The 19,358-nt window shown below is 30.3% G+C and overlaps 1 protein-coding gene across 2 annotated transcripts; it reads right to left on the bottom strand.

Moving 5' to 3' along the window:
* Positions 1 to 1,963: 1,963 nt before the first annotated feature.
* Positions 1,964 to 17,508, bottom strand: LOC143067483 (cyclic AMP receptor-like protein A). 2 transcript variants are annotated; one of them, XM_076240789.1, is made up of 14 exons: positions 17,415 to 17,508; positions 15,401 to 15,453; positions 14,667 to 14,721; positions 13,682 to 13,738; positions 13,029 to 13,089; positions 11,897 to 11,984; positions 9,864 to 9,953; positions 9,362 to 9,397; positions 7,226 to 7,304; positions 6,370 to 6,500; positions 5,944 to 6,020; positions 5,397 to 5,467; positions 4,881 to 5,007; positions 1,964 to 3,422 (listed from the first exon to the last, which is right to left on the bottom strand). In XM_076240789.1, the coding sequence occupies exons 1-13, from the start codon at positions 17,469 to 17,471 to the stop codon at positions 4,882 to 4,884; spliced, it is 981 nt and encodes a 326-aa protein (XP_076096904.1). In that variant the 5' UTR covers positions 17,472 to 17,508; the 3' UTR covers positions 1,964 to 3,422; position 4,881. The 2 variants fall into 2 exon arrangements, with proteins under 2 accessions (XP_076096904.1, XP_076096905.1); XM_076240790.1 differs by lacking the exon at positions 4,881 to 5,007 and having other exon boundaries at positions 17,415 to 17,507.
* Between the last annotated feature and the right edge of the window lie 1,850 nt (positions 17,509 to 19,358).

Below are 19,358 nucleotides of genomic sequence, written 5' to 3'. Positions count from 1 at the left end.
TGAAATTTGACAACTGATGCCTTTAACATCTTGTGCTAAAATAATAAATCAATATTTGTAACAAGAACATTTATTCATTTTTACAACATATTTTACAAATGTGATTACTTTTAAAATAAAAATCTGAAACCACAACTATTTAAAAACTGTTTGTTGTGAACTTATATTCCCTTTAAAACATTTTTTGAAGAAGTTGTAAACAAGCCAGTATGACTCCCAACAACAATTTTAATACAGTGATACCTAAGTGATCTACAATTAGTTTCCTGTATATTTCAAAAGAAATAAAAACAAAGTAGCAAAGAGAAATATATAACTTAAACCAAATATACCCCTAATTAATCATATATATCACATGAAAAAAACCTGCCTAAAGTCAATAGCAGTATAAAATGTTATTGTTTGCAACAAATTACTTATTTCCTGTTATCTACATTTTCATGTCAACTACAAATTCACAACATGGTGATATAAAACAAACTTGACACCTACTTATTTTTTTTCAGAAATCAACTCTAAAAGTGTGAAAAAGGTGTGCTTATGCATATCCAATCCAAAAACATTTATAATTCAATGTCATGTAATCTTCCACAACATACATCATAGACAAATTATTAACTTTCAAACAATTCAATTGTTCATTGGCAAAATGTAAGTTTTTGGGGAAGTGTATTTGATATTACATATTTTATACTAATAATTCTGACTGAATATCACATTTATGGTTTGATTTTTTAAATAATAGTATACAAAATAAATCATATTTTATATTTAATTATAAACATCTATAAATCCAACAACTATAAATCAACAAGTTTATTATTTGTTCAAATGTATTAAAAATATCAGTATATTAAAACATTATTAGGCCAAAATAAAAAATAAATTGTGTTCAGGGTTTGCCCACACACTCTAATTTATTATGCCTATCTTTATGTTATTATTGGCACTTAACATTATTATTTCATTAGGACAAAACTGCAGCTTTCCCAATACACTGAAGGTAAAAATAAAAGGTGAAATAAAAAATATTTTCTATGTATCTACCCTATTTGGAGGGTAATGATAAGATTGTTAATTTGATCCCTTGAATTTCAAATATATATTTTTTTTAAATCTCTGTGTTAATCAAGTTACAAGCATCCAGATGTTGATAAGATTCTTACATGTATATTTAAGACTTCCCAACTTTCATTTACAAAATAAGCCTCATTTTAGGATCTTCCAAATAACACTTAATTTTCTCCCAAAAAGACTGTATTCCAAAAAATATTTTGTATCAAAAAGTGAAATAAGTGAAACATCCTTTTGTGTTAGGCTGATTCTCTTTTTAATTAAAACTATTTTTTCAATAAAATAGAAATTTTCATCAAACAGTTCATGTTTATTTTTGACATCACTATGCATAAAGTCAACAGAACACATAATTTTATTTATCTACCAATTACATTTACACATGCATGTTTTACAAGTTTAAGTATCTGTTTTCTAATTCTTTTCAATTTCAGGAGCAAAACTAAGGTCTTATCATACTTCCTTCTTTGAAATTTTTCTTTTCATGAATTTTAAAACTAGAAATTGTTTACTAAATGAATGCGTACTAATTCCAATGGTTGAAGAGAAACATGTTTTCTTTACCAATGATAAGAAATCAATGTTAGATATAAATCATCTCCTAGTTTATCCAAGGATGGCCAATCAATGTACCATAAATATTTTTTGAAGCATTGTGTTCTATGGACCTGCTCTACTAAATAAATATGATATACAATCAAAATGGTGATATGTATACACTGACAGAGTGGTTCTGTTGACAAGCTTACTTACTTAAGTTAATCAATTACTTAGACCTTAAGAATTTAAATACCCTGTTCTCTACAAATACTAATTAAATTAGAAAAAAAATTGTTTATAAGTGATTAAAAGTTATAGAGAAAACAGTATAGTTATTATCCAAATGGTATGATATCAATTCTCATTGTATAATGATCACCATAATACTGGCAACACATAACTATTTTTAAAAAGACTTTATTATTAACTCAAACAGACACTTTATTCCGAAATGAAAATAAAGTTCTTTTAAGGCCCAAAGAAAAAGTAAAACCTTCTGTCCTTCCAAATTATAATAATAATGGAATGATTTAGCATGTTTGTTGGAATATTACAATTGCCTTTATTTGATCTAAATTATGTCAAACATGTATGTAAATAAATCAAATTGTAAAACCTAATTTCTTATACTTCAAACATCATTATAATATTGAATCCATATTACCTACTGCCATTTATCTCTAAAAATTCTAGCAATCAATACAAACTAATATATTTATTCATAATTTGGCAATTCAATACAAAAAAGGTAATTCTAAAACAAAAACATGAATAACTTGAGTAAATGTAGCACAGCTGCTGAAGCACATGACTTGTTTGCATATAAGTACAATAAGATAATAATTTAAAACTAAGCTTTTTAATCTTATCCACATTATATAAAAAAAAAGCTGCATAATGACGATGATAACTATTGTACTTGTTCAAAAGTTCCACCTTTCTTTCTACTCTCTCTCTGCAGTATCTGCAGTATGGGAATTCTCTTAAAAATGGCATAGGGAATTCAGAAAAGATCAGAAAAGAATGGCATATGAGAATGAATATAAAAGCACCAAAATTAGTACCCAGAGATTTGAAATATACACACAGTACCTTAACTGAATTGGATTAGTTAAATGTCTACCACTATTTAGGATGTGATTGCTAAAAAGTTTCATATATGTTATCACATAGACATAATGTTACTTACCCTGTGTCTGTGAATAAAATTCCTACTCATTTTACTGTAAGCAACTCTACCAAAAATTTCAATTTGCTTTTATAATCTATTTTAAGACAAGGCCATAATGCAGGTCATGGTAAAGGGCTAGGAAAGAATTTAAAAAAAGGTTTGGTAGCTAAAAAAGCAACATCTGACTTATAAAAAAATAATAAAATAAAAATAAAAAATATCAGTCAAAAGCTAGCTAACTTAATGACAATCCATAAAAAGGTTATATGAACATGTCAAACAGAGTATTTTTTTCTGATGTAATAACATAGAGGAAGCAACAGGAAATGATAATTGATCTTAATTTTAACAGCATACATTTCCACAATAATAAATACACATGTCCTGACAATAAAGACAGCAAAAACAGTTGCATTACCATGATTTTTTAAATGAGTATGAAAAGCATTACATGTATCAATAAATAATAATTCAACAGTCTCCTGAACATGAATAGCATCTGTATTATATTTGATTCCTAATAATCTTGGTGCTCTGGACCATGGTCTTCTGCATGCTCTATGGATTGTGCCATGTCATAGTTGGGGGTGTATTCCTGTATACCTTCGTTACGCTGAAACTTACGCTGAATTGCAATCTGTAATTGTAATCAGAAAACATTTTTTTATTATTTCAATACAGTAAGCTCGTGAAGAAAAATATCCCAAAAACTAAATCTACCTGGAATGTTGCTGAAAGTTGTAGAGTAACAATGATAGTTCTCACAAATGTTTTTTTCTGCAGTAACTTTTCATGTCTTTGAGAGTCTTAATTTAACACTTTTAAAACTTCTATTTCCATAATAAATCATAGAATTACATCAAAACCATTTCAAGTATATTAATTCAAAGCCATAATATCAAACTTGTAGAAATCTAATTCAGACAATTAATCAATATTTACTAATCTACAGAAACCTACAACCTGAAATGTTAAAATTACAAATTTTCTATAAATTTTCATGATAAGCACAAAAGATATAAGCTTCAAAGGCAAATATAGCTTCATGCAAATAAATGGAAAAGTCAATCACCAGATATATTTTTAACAGAGTATTGTGTCAGCATTCAGAAAGGCTCTAAAAAAATTAACAGTGCATGTTAAATGGTCTAGTATATGTAATCCAAAGACTATCAAAATAGTGAAAAATTAAGGATGATTGTTTTATAATTGTTGAATGTTCAAAATACTGAGCAAGGTATCTATATCGTAGTTTGGATATAAATTGTCTCCTAAATTCAAGTAGGTACACAAAAGTGTTGGACATTCCAAACCAAGAATTTCCTTTTTTTTTTTAATGTTTTTTCCGAAGATATGATCATGTGTTATTCTATTAGTATGGTTTGATTAAATATCAAAAACATTTGTGCATGTGTACCTTTTTCAATATCAAAAGCTTTTATTGCTAAAGTTATCATAAGTATGTGTGGATGAATATTAAATTTTTATTAAGGATTTTGACTTTAGTTCTTTATATCAACATGGTCAAGTCCCTTTTGGTATTTTACCTCACCTTTAAATGACCAATGTGCCCTATTGGCAAATCATTGTAGACTATCACAAATGTGTACATAATTTCTGTGTCACAAGCTATTGCATTTTTTTTTTAGATTTGATAAAAAAATGTTAAAAAAAAAGAAAAAAACCTGAACCACAGTAAATATTAAAATCAGTTAGTTATAGAACACTGAATTGTTGTACCAGTTATAATGTCAAAATTCAACTGTAACTACATTTATATTTTTCTTATAAAAAATGAGAAAATATCTTAGAACTTCATATTTTACAAAGCAAGGTTGAAAGTATTCTATGATATTTTTTTCACTAATGCATAAAAAATTAATTTTACACCATTAACATCAGTTTTGAATACAATTGCCTTGGCTTCAATGATGTAGATGATGAAAACATGATAGAGTAACCACCATCAACAAATTAAAAACATCAACTGCTGTGGCAAATAAAAAATGCATGCTTTAAAATAAATGCACTAGCTAATACACAAAGAAATTAAATGCACACTAGGTAGAAAACAAAAGTTGAAAACGAACAGTACCTCAATGAAGTCTGGAGTACGACACCTTACTATAACGGTCAGGGCGAGAAGGAGACGACGGCTCTTCATCATAAGCTAGAGGATATTCTCTGGGTTTTTGGGGTGATGTGTGACTACGCAAGGCCATCTAATAAGAAAAGTAGACCAACTAATAACATGCAAGGTGCATGCACAAAATTTTACATTACAATTTTTAAGGTCACTTCGTAACTTGATTTTCTTTAAAAAAAAAAACAGTTCTAGATTTAATGCAAAGAAATTTAGCTGCATCATCAAAATTCTTTTAAAATTAACTTTGTCAAAATGAGAGCTTGAGAGTTTCAGATTTCAGATTTTATAAAAAATCATGTACAATATCTCTTTCAGTATTCTGGTTAGAGAAATAAAAGTTAGTCTTACAGTGCATAGAAGCATGCTAACTAGAAAATAAATCTAGAATGGCTGCTTTTACATATTTAAGCAATGTCTCAAATCGATATGAAAATTATGTACAGGTAAATACAATACGGTTCATACCTTTAGCTGTGATGGTGTAAGTCTGCTGAAAGTTTCTCTGTCTAAACCATACACAACAGCATTTACAGCACCTACAGGAAAGTCAATGGTGGCAAATTTCAAAACACAAAAACATTGTACTAGACAGTATTAAATATATAGCTAACTGTAGCAAATCAAAACTAAGAGAAATTGGTTTTTTTTAATATCAATAATATTTAAACATAACATTGTGACTGTAGTTAAGACAAAATCATGATATTGCTCATCACTTAATATAGAAGATTAGAATTATAGACATGTAAACTAAACTTCAAAAACAGACTTTGTACTAGAAATCATCAATTTAAATTCAGCAAAATTAATAAACCATCTTAAATGAATAGCACTCAACTTTATCAAAGATTTCTATCACATGACACGCTGATTCAAATGCTGCTCATCTTTAAGTATTGCATTGAAGTACTAGTGGTATGTCATGATAGAAAAAACAGCTGTAAAGTATTAAAACTTAATCTATTACTTAACTTACAAAACTGGACAAGTCACAGAAAGACAAATACCATACCTTGTAATGGGGAAGATAGAGCTTGTAACACAACCAGAGCAAACACTGGTGAATCTGGTGCAACAGCATTCTGTATCCTAAAAATCATAAGGAATACATGTATTTTATATTTTCAACTGTTTTATTAGGTCATGGTTGAACAAAATCTGATGAAAATTTTTTCTGTGACTATTCCAAATTGCACAATAACCATGGTGAATGCAAATACTGAATTTGTGTGTAAATCAGTATTGGATTTAGAGAAAATATGTTATCATTTTTCTAGATTTCAGAATAACCTAGCCACCCTTTTTTAACCTTACTTTATTAATCAGAGGGAATACAAAAACATCAGTTTGTAAACTAATCAAAGCAATAAATAGTAATACAAAAGCAGCAGGGTTGTGCACTATTATCTACAATTTGGTTATTATAAACATTCCTAACCTATTTATCAGTGGAAATATAGAAACAGCAATGTAAACAAATGGATAAGCTGTTAGAGGCTTTATATCCTCCTTTAACATTTGTTTCTGTCTTTCTGTGTCTGGATCGTAAGTACCTTGCCAGCTGGAGGCCTGTAATAGAAAGTAAATCTTCTCTTATTATATCTCCTTATATATATAAAAAAAAATATAGGCAATTAGGCCCATATATATGGCTCGAAATTCAATGCAACCTAAAAGTTCCACTAACAAAACTAAAGTATAAAGTGTTAATTTTATACCAATTAATAAAAAGAATTTAGTTTTAAAGAATAAACTTATTATGGATTTATAAAAAAATGTGCACATATATGCAAGTAACAGCTTTATATGTGTTGAGATCATGTAAATAGTTATAATAAAGCTGTTTTAATGCTGTTTCAATGCTGTGCATGGTGTTTCCAGTAACAAATGAAATTGCATGGCAAACTGTATATAATCACTGTTTTTCTTCGTTTGGTTATTGTAAATACATGAAAAGGGTTAAGGGTCTAGAGATTTCATTTTGATTAGAACTGCTTTCTGCTAGTACAACACAATGATTCAGACTTTTAAAATGCTAGCTCACATCGTGAAAGTCCTCACAAAGAAATGTCACACTACCTCTAAATATCTTTCAGACTTTGAGCCTGATCAAATTTTGTTCTCACTCCTATATAGCCTGTTCTTGAAGATGAAAGTCTTTGATTAGACCTGGCAGAGGGTTGACTGACACCAGGCAAGCTAATTCCTGTGTTACATGTACTACTGAGACAGTTAATACACATTAGTACAATGTATTCCTGATTCTCAAATATTTTAGAAGTCTGAAAACTTACCTTTCTATATAAGCTGTATACAATGTATAAATATGTTATAACTAATCCTATCAATATAACAAACAAGGGTCCATAGTATCTGAAATGCAGAACAAATAGTTGTAGTTCCATATGCTTATGTCAACACAATCACATAATTAAAGGCAGGGGTGGGATACCATATGGAATGAAACAATTTTGGCCTGACAGTATTCAGTTTGACTGTTGTGATTAATGATGTCATTGGGTACTATATATCTTTGACCAAACTAAATTCTAATTGAAGTTAAGTGATGAACTCATAAGGGGTGAAGTATGGATCAAGAAAACCTTTTACAAGCTACAACACAATTTTATTATTACATTTTTCTTGAGGATATCATGAAATAATACTATCGTAGGTGGGGCATAAAAATATAAAGAAAGACTGAATAAACTTTGAAACAGTTCAGGGGTTAAAAAATTCACTAGCGCCACGCCCGGGACTACAGTATTTAGGCCTCAGGCAACCAAAACTTGTAACCCAATATGCCCGACTGACTAGTGACAAAAAATTCTTGGCGTTTCTAAAATAGAAAGGGGAAACTCCACTCATCACTTTTCTATCTTAGCCAATTAGATTTGACTACGTCATCGGGGATTCCCAGAATTTGAACTTATTTTGTACAAGTTTTTAAATAGAACAAATAACTCTGGATGGATCCTGTACTTTCAATATTGATGTATCAGTACAGGGGGTATTGTACATTGCTTATGCAACCTGATTGTACCTCCTTCTGAATGATTTATTGCAATATAAATGTGAATCCTTTTTGACAGCAGAAACCTGACTTTTGTTAGATATAACTTTTGAAACACGTGCACATGTTATGGACGCCATTTTGTTTTTGTTTACATACTGTGAAAAAAGACTCCAGACCATGATCTAAACATTAACAGTCTTCAGAAAACTTAAACTTTATGCAATAATATTCATCAATCATGATAATCTTCATTGATATTCAAATTATTTCGAGTTTTAAAGAAATAAAATTTATAACAAATACAATATTAGTTTAGAGACTGTGCTCAGGTTGTAATCTATTTATTTATAGCCCACAATTAGCTTACCTGTGATAAATGTAAATATAGACATTACTGTACTTCGTTTATAAAACAATTATAAAAGACCAAAACTATTGATGGTGATATTTATTCACATAAATATTTGAGGTCATTTAATTTATTTTAATAAATAAAATTTTAAAACTGAAAACAAATATGAGCATTACAGAATTAACCAGCTGATAATTCTTTTACACAAACGTGATGATGTATCTGATAAAAACCCTCCAATCCTTTATATACCCATGTATCATGTGTATAGCAGTGGTCAAGAATTGTACCATCTTGGGATTTGGTCAACTCATTATTACAGAATATTCAGATATATTCAATTAATTGATAATTGAATATATCTGCTAATGTCAGTAATCGGATAGTTTTTGCTAAAATAAGTTTTGGGTATCCAATTTGCAAAAATCTACTGTATAATGGAAAAAAATTGTAAACTTTATAGAATTCATTGTTATTGCAGCAAACTCTGAATTTGTAAGTCATACTAGGGCTAGTAGGTCAGTTTTTCTGGGCAAGTAGTTTTTCCAACAGGGCTAGTAAAATCCTGATACCAATTAGCCCTGGGCTAGTGAGCTACAACAAAATTTCTTAACCCCTGCAGTTGAGTCACATGCTTGATTAAACTGGCATGTTTTTGCAATTAAATATTAATTATAAAGTCCACAGATGATACTGCTGCTTCCATATAACGCTATGAAGGGGCATTACTCAATAACTGTAAAAGTGATGCCTCCCAAATTTGAAAATGATCTGAGTTTTGTGGTAATCAACATGTGTATAACTTTCAAAACATTTGGTTGAGGCAAACTAAATTTAAGAGAACAGAAACAAATTTTGGGATGTACATATATTCAGATGGACATGGGCAACACTAATTGTCCCCTCTGCTGTGGCAGGGGCATAAAAATAATCTACAATTCCATTCTTTTTTTCCACAAAAGGTAAAGTAATAAGGGTTAGTCTGGTTTACTTCCTGATAGGGAATATATAGACTACCAGATGTGTCATAGACACTTCTGTCTTACTCAGCAAAATACTTACATGCCCACTCTCCAACCAATATCAGACTCTATCCAGCTGGAAAACAACAAATATATGTTTGGTTTTGAAAAATTTAAGTTATTTATTGACAAATATTGGTCAAGTATTATATCTAATATAACAAAACAAAGGGTAATCCCCCCTTCCCAAAAAAAAAACAACAAAATTAATCACCAAACTGATGTCACTGCAGGTTTTGGGTTTGAAAATCCATCACATTCTTTATAGATGTGTATATGTCACTCTAAATATATAATTGTTTGAACTTAATCTGGAATAATTTGCCAGATTCATGTTTGTCTTTGCACTTGTTACATAAAATCATGTAGAATATTGAAAAGTTTTTTTTTTTATTTTTGCAGTATAGGGACTCAAAGAGCAGTCACTTCTTTATTTGTTTATGTTCCGATTATGCACAATTAATTATGTTTTCTATGCATTTGTTCTTACTAAGAAAGTGAAGTTTTAAATAATACTATCTAATAATAAGTACAGAACTTACCACCAAGCACCAGCAGGTCCATAATGATCATTTATAAATGGAAGAAGTGACAACACCAATGATACTCCCCAACAGAACACATGGTATAGCCTAAAATTAAAAACCAGAGAATTAATACTACATTCCAGAGCATTGTTTAAAGAGCTTCAATATCAAGTAATCTTGATAACAAATGTACAGGTTTTCAAAAAAATAATTAATGTGACATTTTCATTACAAATTTTAACCCACATTAGGCCAACTAAAATTAATAAGTAGATTTTCATCCAAATTTTTGAAAAAAATGGGGCGGGTGGGAGGATTTTATTTTTTAAATTTTATTTCATATGAAACCTTCTTGTCACGTGTTTTTCATATATGCAAGTGTAATAACAAGCCTTTATCATGTAAATACATCCATAAGGTATAGTGTATATGACAATAACAATCAAAACCAAGGAGTAACCAAAAACTCATAAAACCAAAAGACATTTACATCAACAGCTACAAATAATAAGTAGGAAACATCACGAACTCTACTAAAACCAGGAGTGAAATCAGGTGCTCCGGAAGGGTAAGCATTTCCTGCACCGTATACGGTACCCGTCATGTTATATTTTTGTTCAGTTCGGTAATGATGGAAGGTTGTTATGACTGAGGAAGAATATCACTGAGATATGATTTCTAACACACTTTTTTCATTATGGCATATCAGCTTATGATGGTGGCCATAAAATTGTTTGAGTGATCACTTTAATTTGATTGATTCATAGCCCTGTCTTTGAAATTTTTGAGAAAGAAGTATACCTCGTTCAACAAAATCAACATACTTTGAGCTAGCTCTAGAGTAACGTATCAATTGAGACACACACATATATACTCCATATGCTGATGCCGCTTTTTCAAATTCATAAATATATATCTGATTGGCAACCACTGTTCTACATGTAATTGCCGCTGTAGAAACCTATCTTATAGTAAACAGCAGAAATGTGAACAAATGCTCTTTTCAGTTGGACAACCTACATCAAATGTATTTTGCTTTTGAATCCGGGCAATGTTTTGTTATCCTAATAAAATGAAGCAAATGCAATGATATGCAACACGAGTACGATGAGTACAGAATAAAATGAAAAAACTCAAACAGTGTTGAAATATAAAGTTGGTCCTTAATATAATTATGCAAGATGCAAATATAATTACAAATTGAATGTAGAACATAAAGTTGTTTAGTGACTCTATCGTGGGTATTGGGACAGAGGATGTTTGCTGTTTTTTTCTACAAAAAACTAAAGGCGCCATTGCTAAATCTAAATCTAAGAGCTTGCTATAAATTAATAAATTAAAAATGCTTATGTTTGTCCATTTTCTAAACTCAATATACGGTCACCATTCTAAAAAGATCATGCTTGTGTCAATTTCTTTATTCCAGTCAAATGTGTTCCACGATTCTTACGCTTTTGGGTTTCATTCACAGTCCAAATTTCTTGACACAAAGTCATGTCAGTCATTGTATAAATAAAATAAATCCAAGGTGTTTTACTCACAAACATTTGTGTCATTAAGTTGTGACATACGGCGATTTGCGTTCTTGGACACAGCGTTTTACTCGTTACCCGAATATTTCATGCCCTTCTCGTAATCATTCTCTATTCTCGGTAAATGATAAGAATACTCTCTCTAAGAAATACGAAAACCGAAATTGGAAACAGGAAGTTTTACATGAAACGAAATCATCGACGGTTACCGGTAACAGAAATGAACAAAATCCGGGAATCGTTATTTTTCATAAAATAAAAAAAATCGGGGCGGGAAGATTTCAGAGGGGCGGGCGGGGATGAAAATCTATCAATTAATTTTAATTGGCCTTACAGACCCTTTTTTAATGTACTTGAACTCTCCAAGCATGCTGTTTTTGATAGATATAATATATTAAGGTTTTATCACACTGAAGTAACTTTCAGTAACATGTTTTTTTTTTAAACTAGCAATCTTTGTTCTTGCTCCCAAGTGATATATGAATATTGATAATATTTGCTTATGAAAAAACTTACCATTCAAACTTTTCTGTAGTTGTCCTTCTAACAACATTCATAAATAAGTTAAATGTTATACAGGCTACCCATAACAGAACAGAAAAATCTGAAAGTATATTTCAGACAAAATAATGGATGGAGAATATTTCTAATTTAACGGTTTATTGTACTGAGAAATAAGTATCATCTTGTATACTAAGATCAAAACTTCTTTCAAAAAATCTTTTCAAATGTTAAGAAATTACATTTTTTTTTGTTTTATTCTTATTAAGAGGAAATAAAAAACATCCTTGTTAAAGTTGTTATCAAAACAAGTTTTACTTTTACATGGGTATAAACTGAATGTTTTTGTTATATTTTTCACTTTGAAATTATATTTTACATTTTTACTTTAGTACAGTTATTGCAGTCAATTTTGATATAACAAGTCCTGATTGATTTGACAACAACTATAGCTGTGGAGGTAGGGACCAACTGCATACCAAAAATGATGAATTGCAATTAGTGGTTCCCCTAAAACTGACCCAATCACTAACTTTAACATGTAAACTATGCAGAAGTCAAATGAAATGACTAAGGGGAGGAGGCCAAATAAAGTCCATTGTCATCCTAATACAACTGCATACCAATCATCATTTAATTAACACCTGAGGTTGCTCTTCAACTGATCTCATCACAAACTTAAACAAATTGTATATTTTGATGATGCTAGAAACAAGTTAAAGTCAAAAATTGGTTTTACAGATTACATTTTTCAAACTTTATGTACTCAGATGCTTACCTTAATAGGCATTTTGTTGATAACTGTCTCATTGGCAATCATACAACATCTCCTTAATTATGCTTCAACTTATATTGGTAAAAACTTCTTAAAAAATGTCCAGAAAAAAAAGAAAAAAAAGGAATTGACATGAAGTTCAGATAAAGATCTTTCAATTTTTGTATTACTGAGAACAAAGTACATTATGTAAGTAAATAGAGAAAGTGTGTTTGTTTTGCGATTAAATATATGTTTCCATATGTTCATGTAAAAGTAGTGTTTGATATTCATATCAATGGTGATAATTTTTTTGAAAAACACCATCTAATCAGTAATAAGAAATATTCTTGTTGTGTAAAATCATAAAATAGTCCTCACAAGTCTTCTTACCAAAAAATTGTAAAAACCAAGCTTGAAAATGACAAGTGGCTCCATCAGGAACAAGACCTCCCTGTAATATAAAAAAAAAGTTTCACATTTTCATTTTAACATGCTAACGGAGCAATTTAATTAATTTTCAATTTCAAGTTTTTGTAAGAATTATCATAAAGATACTATAGTTATTATTAAACTTAAAGTTTGATATTTTCTTTGTTATTTGAAGAATTTGGTGTTGATTGCATACCTTTTTGGTTGTTTATTTCTGCTAAATAAATTCAAAACTTTTATAGACTCCAAACAACTCATAACTTGACATTTTTCTTTCTTTTGAAAAACAAAATTTCTTAAACTTCTGTGAAATCACAAATACCTATGTGTTACTTTAATACTAAATACTATAGTTTTGAAAATATAAAGAATAATAAAATATACAAGTTTTATTGATGATTGCCAGTAACTTATTCTACTGAAGTAAAAATCAAAGTAATAAGTTTAGCAAGAAACAAAGGCCAAGATTAGGTTTCATACTGGCAAATATTGATTGACCATATACTTCATTTAACTAATTGTACAGTACAATTTCTAAACTTTATAAAAAAAAAAAAAAAATTTCAAAGAGATTGTAAAGCATTCCCTATCATGGCTAACAATGATATACTTACCATCAAATAGGCAATGGAAACAAAAAATGCTGCTATACTGAGGTATAAAATTAATCTCTGTAAGAAGATAAATTATAATAAACACATAGAATAAATTTACCAAATAATGTGTCTTTTTATAGATACATTTTAATATCATTTAAGGAGAGCTGATACAGTTTCACATTGTTTTGTCTTTATTTTATGGTGAAGATAGAGATAAGATTTTATTTTAAAATAAAACAAAGGTTTCTATACTTACATCTACGTCACTTGGTCATTGGAGGATTGTTTTCTCATTGACAAACATACCAAATTCAGAATTATAGAATTTTTGTTGATTTTTTACACTCTTTTTATCCCCCAACTCATACATATATATTTTATAATATGACATATTTTTTGCATATCATGGCATAAAAGGTTAGATTCATTGCAGCTCTAAAATGTTTTTAAATATAACCCTTTCAATTTCCTAATATTTCATGAGAGTTGACTTTTATAGGCCTTTTTACATATGTCATGTGTATGTCTGTAAAAATTTGTGTTTTAATGGTTATTTCAGAAAATCTCTAAAAATCATTCATGCATTGTGTTTTATATGGTTGTTGCTTCACACTTTGGATGAATTCACTTCCTAAAATTTTGAAGGAAAAAAATAGCAACATATCTTGCCAATTTACAATTACTTTAACATGTTTAAACATGATAATAGTTTCATGTACAAATGTAAGACAACAAAATTTGTGTTCTGTTAAATTTGGAAATGACAAAATATTTTTTATTCCTTCAATGACTAATTTAGTGCAATAGTCTATAATAACTTTATAGTCCTGTGTGGTTATAAAAGGATTAAAAATCAATTCATTTAAAGCAGTTTCTGCTGGTCCAGGTTGCTAGAAATACTGTACATAATATAATAAGTTGTACAATAGTCTACATAAATTTTATTAAACTAAAAAAAATGTTAAAAATTTTGTAACTTCCTAGACAAATTCTTCTTTACCTGTGCAAAAACTGTATATTTCTTGAACAGCCATATCACAACTATCATAAAGAAACTGAAATTAAAAAAATCATGGATCTGATTATGTACATGTTTAAATATTCACGAGGTTGGATATTTACAAGTGGTACCCCGGTCAATAACAGCAAATACTTTAATATTTGTATTTGCTGCTAGACCATGATAAACAACAATCCATCCATTTTTTTTCCATTAGAGTCAAATTTATTGGTTCAATCAGAAAATTAGAATTTAAAATTGATTCTATCGATTTATTTCTGATCTTACAAAACAAATACATGTGCCATACCCGTAGCCAGGGAAGGGGGTTCAGACGAATCCCCCTTGAAACCAAATAAGCACTGTTAAAGTCAACGTTCTGTTCAAATTGTGACTGTTAAAGTCGAGTACATGAATCCAAATAACCCCCCCCCTCGAAAATTCCTGGCTACGGGCCTGTGTGCAATGTACCATATAGAAAGGAGATTCCAACTCTTAGACTCCAACCCTTCAAATAACTCTGTCTTGATCAAACAATGCATATACAAGCCTTTGTAGTGCTGGGTCATTTACCTCATACATTTTAAAGCTGAATACATTTGAAGTTAAAACTCTCTTAAATAAACAGTCACCATTTAGCTTTATATTTAGTGCATAAATATTATAGACACCCACTGAATAGATATATTTTTGTAACTTGTTTTGTTTACTGTTGTCAATAAGTTAATATTTACCATCCTACTAAAGATAAGGCTCCTGTTGTCCTTCTAACTGCTATAACAACATCCTACAAATACAAGATTCAGTTTAGTCTCAATTAGGCCAACTAAAATTAATTGGCAGATTTTCATCCAAATTTTTTTTTAAATGGGGCGGGTGGGAGGATTTTATTTTTTATTCCTTATGAAACCCTCTGATGACGGGCTCATCATATATGCAAGTGTAATAATAAGCTTATATCATGTATAAGGAATCGTACGCAATTTTTCAAATCTTGAATAAATACCTCTGATTGGCAACCACTGTTCTACATGTAATTGCTGCTTTAGAAACCTATTTTTAGTAAACAGCAAAAACGTGGAGAAATGCTCTCTTCAGTTGGACTTCTATCACCATTTTTTTTGTCTTTCTAAGTGATGTTTTGCTGTCGCCATAAAATGCGGCAAATATGCATTGGTATGCAACACAAGAATTATGAGAACAGAATAAAATGAAAACTCAAACCATTTTGAAAATAATAGAGTTGGTGCTTTTATGGTTCTTCTTCAAGATGCAAATATAATTATAATGTAAAACATGAACTTAACAAAAAAGAAGAAGTTGTTTAATGACTCTTTTGAGGGTATTGGGACAAAAGGTGTTTGCTGTTTGTCAACAAAAAACAATGGCCATAGGTAAATATAAGTGTATTGTTTGCCGACTTTTTAAACTCAATAAGCTGTCATAAATCTACATGTAACAACTTCGTGCTTGTTTCAGTTGTTTTTTTTATCGTTTTTGTACCAATGTGTTCCACAATAATTGCGCTTTGGATATAATTCACAGTCCAAAATTATCAATTAAAAAATCCACGGTTTTCTAATCACAGAAATTTTTGTCATACCGCGATTTGCGTTCTTGGACACAGCGTATTACTTACAACCCGAATATTTCGTGCCCTTTTGATCTATTCTCGGTAAATGATGTTGTCATCATAAAGCTGCAGAATCATTTAAAATTACTAGTAGAAAAATGAAAACCGAAATTTGAAACAGGAAGTTTTGAATGAAACGAAATTTTTGACCATGTTGACGGTTACCGGAAATGAAATTGTAATTTTTTTTAAGATAAAAAAAATCTGGGACGGGACGATTTCAGAAGGGTGGGCGGGATGAAAATCTATCAATTAATTTTAATTGGCCTTACATGTACAATGTATATCAAATTATACATTGTACAATGTAATGCATAACAAATGGCTGTAAATAATGATAAAATTTATTCAGGCATAATTATTACATTTGTTTGTACATGTAGGTTTCTGAAATTCAGAAGAAAGAGTCAGATTATATATGTTGTATATATGAGCTGTTTTTTAACATGCTAAATGTTAATCACAAATTATTAAGGTAACAACAATCTGCAGGGAGAATTTTTAAATGAATTTTCACCTCACTAAAGACATACTGTGGTATTTTGTACCTTCTTTGTAATGTTGTGTCTTGAAATCTAGACAGTAAATGTCTTGTAGGAGGGGTCCTGATTCCGAAAACCCAGGCTTGAAAACATGGCATTCTGAGGTCCTGAATTTAAAGAAATTTAAATCCTGAAATTTTGAAAAAGGAATTCCCAAATCCCGAAAGGATAAATCCTGAAATCATGATCTGAACACCCGATACCGGAGTCCCTATAAAGGTCCCACCCCGCTGTTTCCCACTGGCACTGATGAGGAAGTGTTTATATTTAGACATGATCTAGCAGGAATATTTCCATCATAATTCTAGCACCATCTTCATTTATAAATGACAGTGTCAAATAAAAGACTAAAATAAAAATATTCCCTTTACAATCACAGGCATGCTAAACTAACATGTACATCCTTATAGCAATTGAGAAATCGAAAACATTTCGAAATCACAATTACAACTGTGTCACAAAAAAACACCATTTCCATCAAAAGTTTGTTAAAAAAAACTTTTTTAGAATTTGACAACAGCAGTATCCCATAAAGTAAAGTTATAGAATTTGTTTTCAGTGTTCATAACTTACACATTGGTGAGGATTATCAGGAAATAGTGTGCACTCCAACTCGGTGACATTTTCCATTTTTTTGTTTATATGAAAAATACTATATAAATCTCCAAATAGGAGAGCTCATTAACATAAAAATATTTGTCGCTCCTAGTACAATAGTTTTTTCTTGTTATTTACTTATAGATCTTTGAACTACAGCTATAACTGCGATAACTCTCAGATCGATAATTTTCGTCTTGAAGTAATTGTATTTGTTTTGTGTCGATCTTGCATGTCAACAGGTAATTTGGGGCATGGACAAGCCTTTTTTTTATATTTACAATTTTGTCTAAATTGGTTAGACTAGAATTTCATGTGTTTTTGAGACTTGTTTATTGACACTAAGTCAAGTAAATGATTTGAGAATGAATGCATAATGTAATTTTATTTCTTTTATTCACAATATTTATGTTGTTGGTTTTTTTTTTTTTTTTGCTCTAATTCTGACCAATGAATATACTGATATATATATTTACATGTACTCTTAGTCCAAATAATTATGACGTCTGGCAAGGCTATTTTATTTTTTTTCTGGGACGCCTTCCAAGGCTATTTTATTTTGCGTCCCAGAAAAAAAATAAAATAGCCTTGCCAGACGTCATAATTATTTGGACTAATGTACTCTGTGACTATTATTGTTGTTGTAACCAATTATTATGTCAATCATTTGTATCTGATTGTATTCCCTTTATGGGCCCTGTACTTTGGGAAATAAAAATACCCTATTCTATTCTAACACGGTATAAAAATTCAGAAAATTGTAAAAAAAAATAATTGTTTGTTACACTTTTCAGATGGTTATTGGGGTGTTGCTAAACGGCGGAAACGGGAAACGGAACGGAAACGGAAACGGAAAAAAATATTTATATGGACGGAATGTAGAGGGGAAAAATGGTAAGAACTACGAAAGTAAATAAAGACTGAAGTATAAGTGAAATCACACACTAATTGTGTTGACAAAAAAATCTACATTGTAGATATCTAAGAAAATAGCAAACAGTTTTGGAAATACATAACATTGGCAGCTAAAAAAACAAGAGGCTATAAAGAGCACGAGCCATTCATCTAGGTTTATGTGCATCTTTAATAACGGGAACTCTCCAACATTATAGACTTGAATAGTTCATGATGAAAATATCTCTATCTTCTTTAGTTTTTACCCAAAACACAACAGAGGATGAAAAGTCGTCCGTTATTTAAGGTCAATCATTACTTTAAAAAGTATACTTACTATAACGGAAATATTAACTTATTTTTAGATCTTGTCTTGCTGATCATTTTTGTTTTAATAGTTTCAAGGCTAGGTATTGGCCTTAATAGTTTTCAAGATAATTGGTTACAGCATCAAAGATTGGTAAAATCATCAAAAGCGAAGACTAATAACGAGTCTCTAACGATTTCACCGGATATTTTGAACTCCTTGTAAATCTTGTGTTGCTGGTAACTTTTGCAATTAATAGTGTTGAAATATTTTCATATTTTTCTATACTATAGGCAAACATGGAAAGTGGTAAATTTGTCATACATGTATAAGGGTGATAACTCCTATAAGAAATAATTTGACCGTTTTGACGTGAATGAGCATTTAGTAGAGCTCAACTTTCTATATTTCTGTATTGGTGTGTTTGCACACAGGATGGTAATATGCGTCTAGTGTGGTGATGTCATAGACTTAACACCCACCATCAGCTAGTCCACTTTATGGACAAAAAGAGAGCCGAGTGCGTCAGCCTCTCCTGCTGGTACAAAGCCTCTTCACCATCAAGACTCTTGCAATGCCTCCTTGCGGCAATACACGGATACTGGGGTCTAGTATCTCAGGCGAATTTGCAAGGGATCTCAGAGCAGCAAGGGCCTTAGAGATGCAGAGTGCAGGCCCACCGGCGAGTGGACACGTCCTGGCCCTCATCAACCTTACCC

The sequence above is a fragment of the Mytilus galloprovincialis genome, chromosome 3, assembly GCF_965363235.1.
Source record: "Mytilus galloprovincialis chromosome 3, xbMytGall1.hap1.1, whole genome shotgun sequence".
Lineage (NCBI taxonomy): Eukaryota > Metazoa > Mollusca > Bivalvia > Mytilida > Mytilidae > Mytilus > Mytilus galloprovincialis.
The sequence above is the reverse complement of the archived record's forward strand: the minus strand, read 5'-3'. Positions and strand labels throughout refer to the sequence as shown.

Bases quoted from the DNA above. Each gene is read 5' to 3' on its own strand.
- LOC143067483 (XM_076240789.1), bottom strand. From the start codon at position 17,471: ATGGAAAATGTCACCGAGTTGGAGTGCACACTATTTCCTGATAATCCT. The intron at 7,305-9,361 runs GTAAGTATTTTG...TCTGCATTTCAG, and splicing joins ATTGGTTGGAGAGTGGGCAT to ATACTATGGACCCTTGTTTG. The intron at 5,468-5,943 runs GTATGGTATTTG...ACTTTCCTGTAG, and splicing joins TCTATCTTCCCCATTACAAG to GTGCTGTAAATGCTGTTGTG.